Source organism: Rhodotorula toruloides (assembly GCF_000320785.1).
Source record: "Rhodotorula toruloides NP11 unplaced genomic scaffold Scaffold8, whole genome shotgun sequence".
In the NCBI taxonomy this organism is placed as follows: domain Eukaryota; kingdom Fungi; phylum Basidiomycota; class Microbotryomycetes; order Sporidiobolales; family Sporidiobolaceae; genus Rhodotorula; species Rhodotorula toruloides.
The window spans coordinates 44,010-44,427 of record NW_015622968.1 but is presented as its reverse complement, the minus strand read 5'-3'; the positions used below and the strand labels follow the sequence as shown (position 1 = coordinate 44,427).

At 65.8% G+C, this 418-nt stretch overlaps 1 protein-coding gene across 1 annotated transcript in view; it reads left to right on the top strand.

Annotated features, from left to right (window-relative positions):
* The window catches only part of RHTO_07701 (Zn(2)-C6 transcription factor), a gene marked incomplete at both ends in the record, with an annotated part of 4,306 nt that extends 4,095 nt beyond the window's left edge, over positions 1-211 (top strand). The window contains one exon of the mRNA XM_016421357.1: positions 40-211. Within this exon, the coding sequence (XP_016273950.1) occupies positions 40-211 (172 nt within the window). The remainder of the gene's footprint in view (positions 1-39) is intronic.
* Between the last annotated feature and the right edge of the window lie 207 nt (positions 212-418).

The following is a 418-nucleotide window of genomic DNA, read 5'->3' as shown; positions in this document are numbered from 1 at the left end:
CGCCCTGCCGGCTTCCGCTGCGCCAACTCCCGCCGCCAGCGGTGCCGTCGCTCCTGCGGCCGAGGCGCCCGCTCCCGCTGCGACCGAGATCGCTAAACAGACGGCGCCTGCGATCGAGGCGCCAAGCACGCAGCCGCAAGTGGAGGTGAAGCAGGAGGCGCAGGAGGCTCAGGCGGCGGAGGACGGCGAGAAACCGGCGGACGCGGCTTGATGTGCTGTCGCTCTGCTCTCTCGCTTGTGACGATCAGGGCACTGTTGTACAGCTAATCCTAGACCTGAATTGAACTTACACGTTGCTTTCCCGCTCGCCGCTACCCTGTTCGCCCGTCTCAGAAGTTCCGAGCCTGCGCGTCCGATCTCGCATACGGCGCGAGAGTTGCAGGCGGGGATGCAATGCAGGGGGATGTTTTGTACGGCC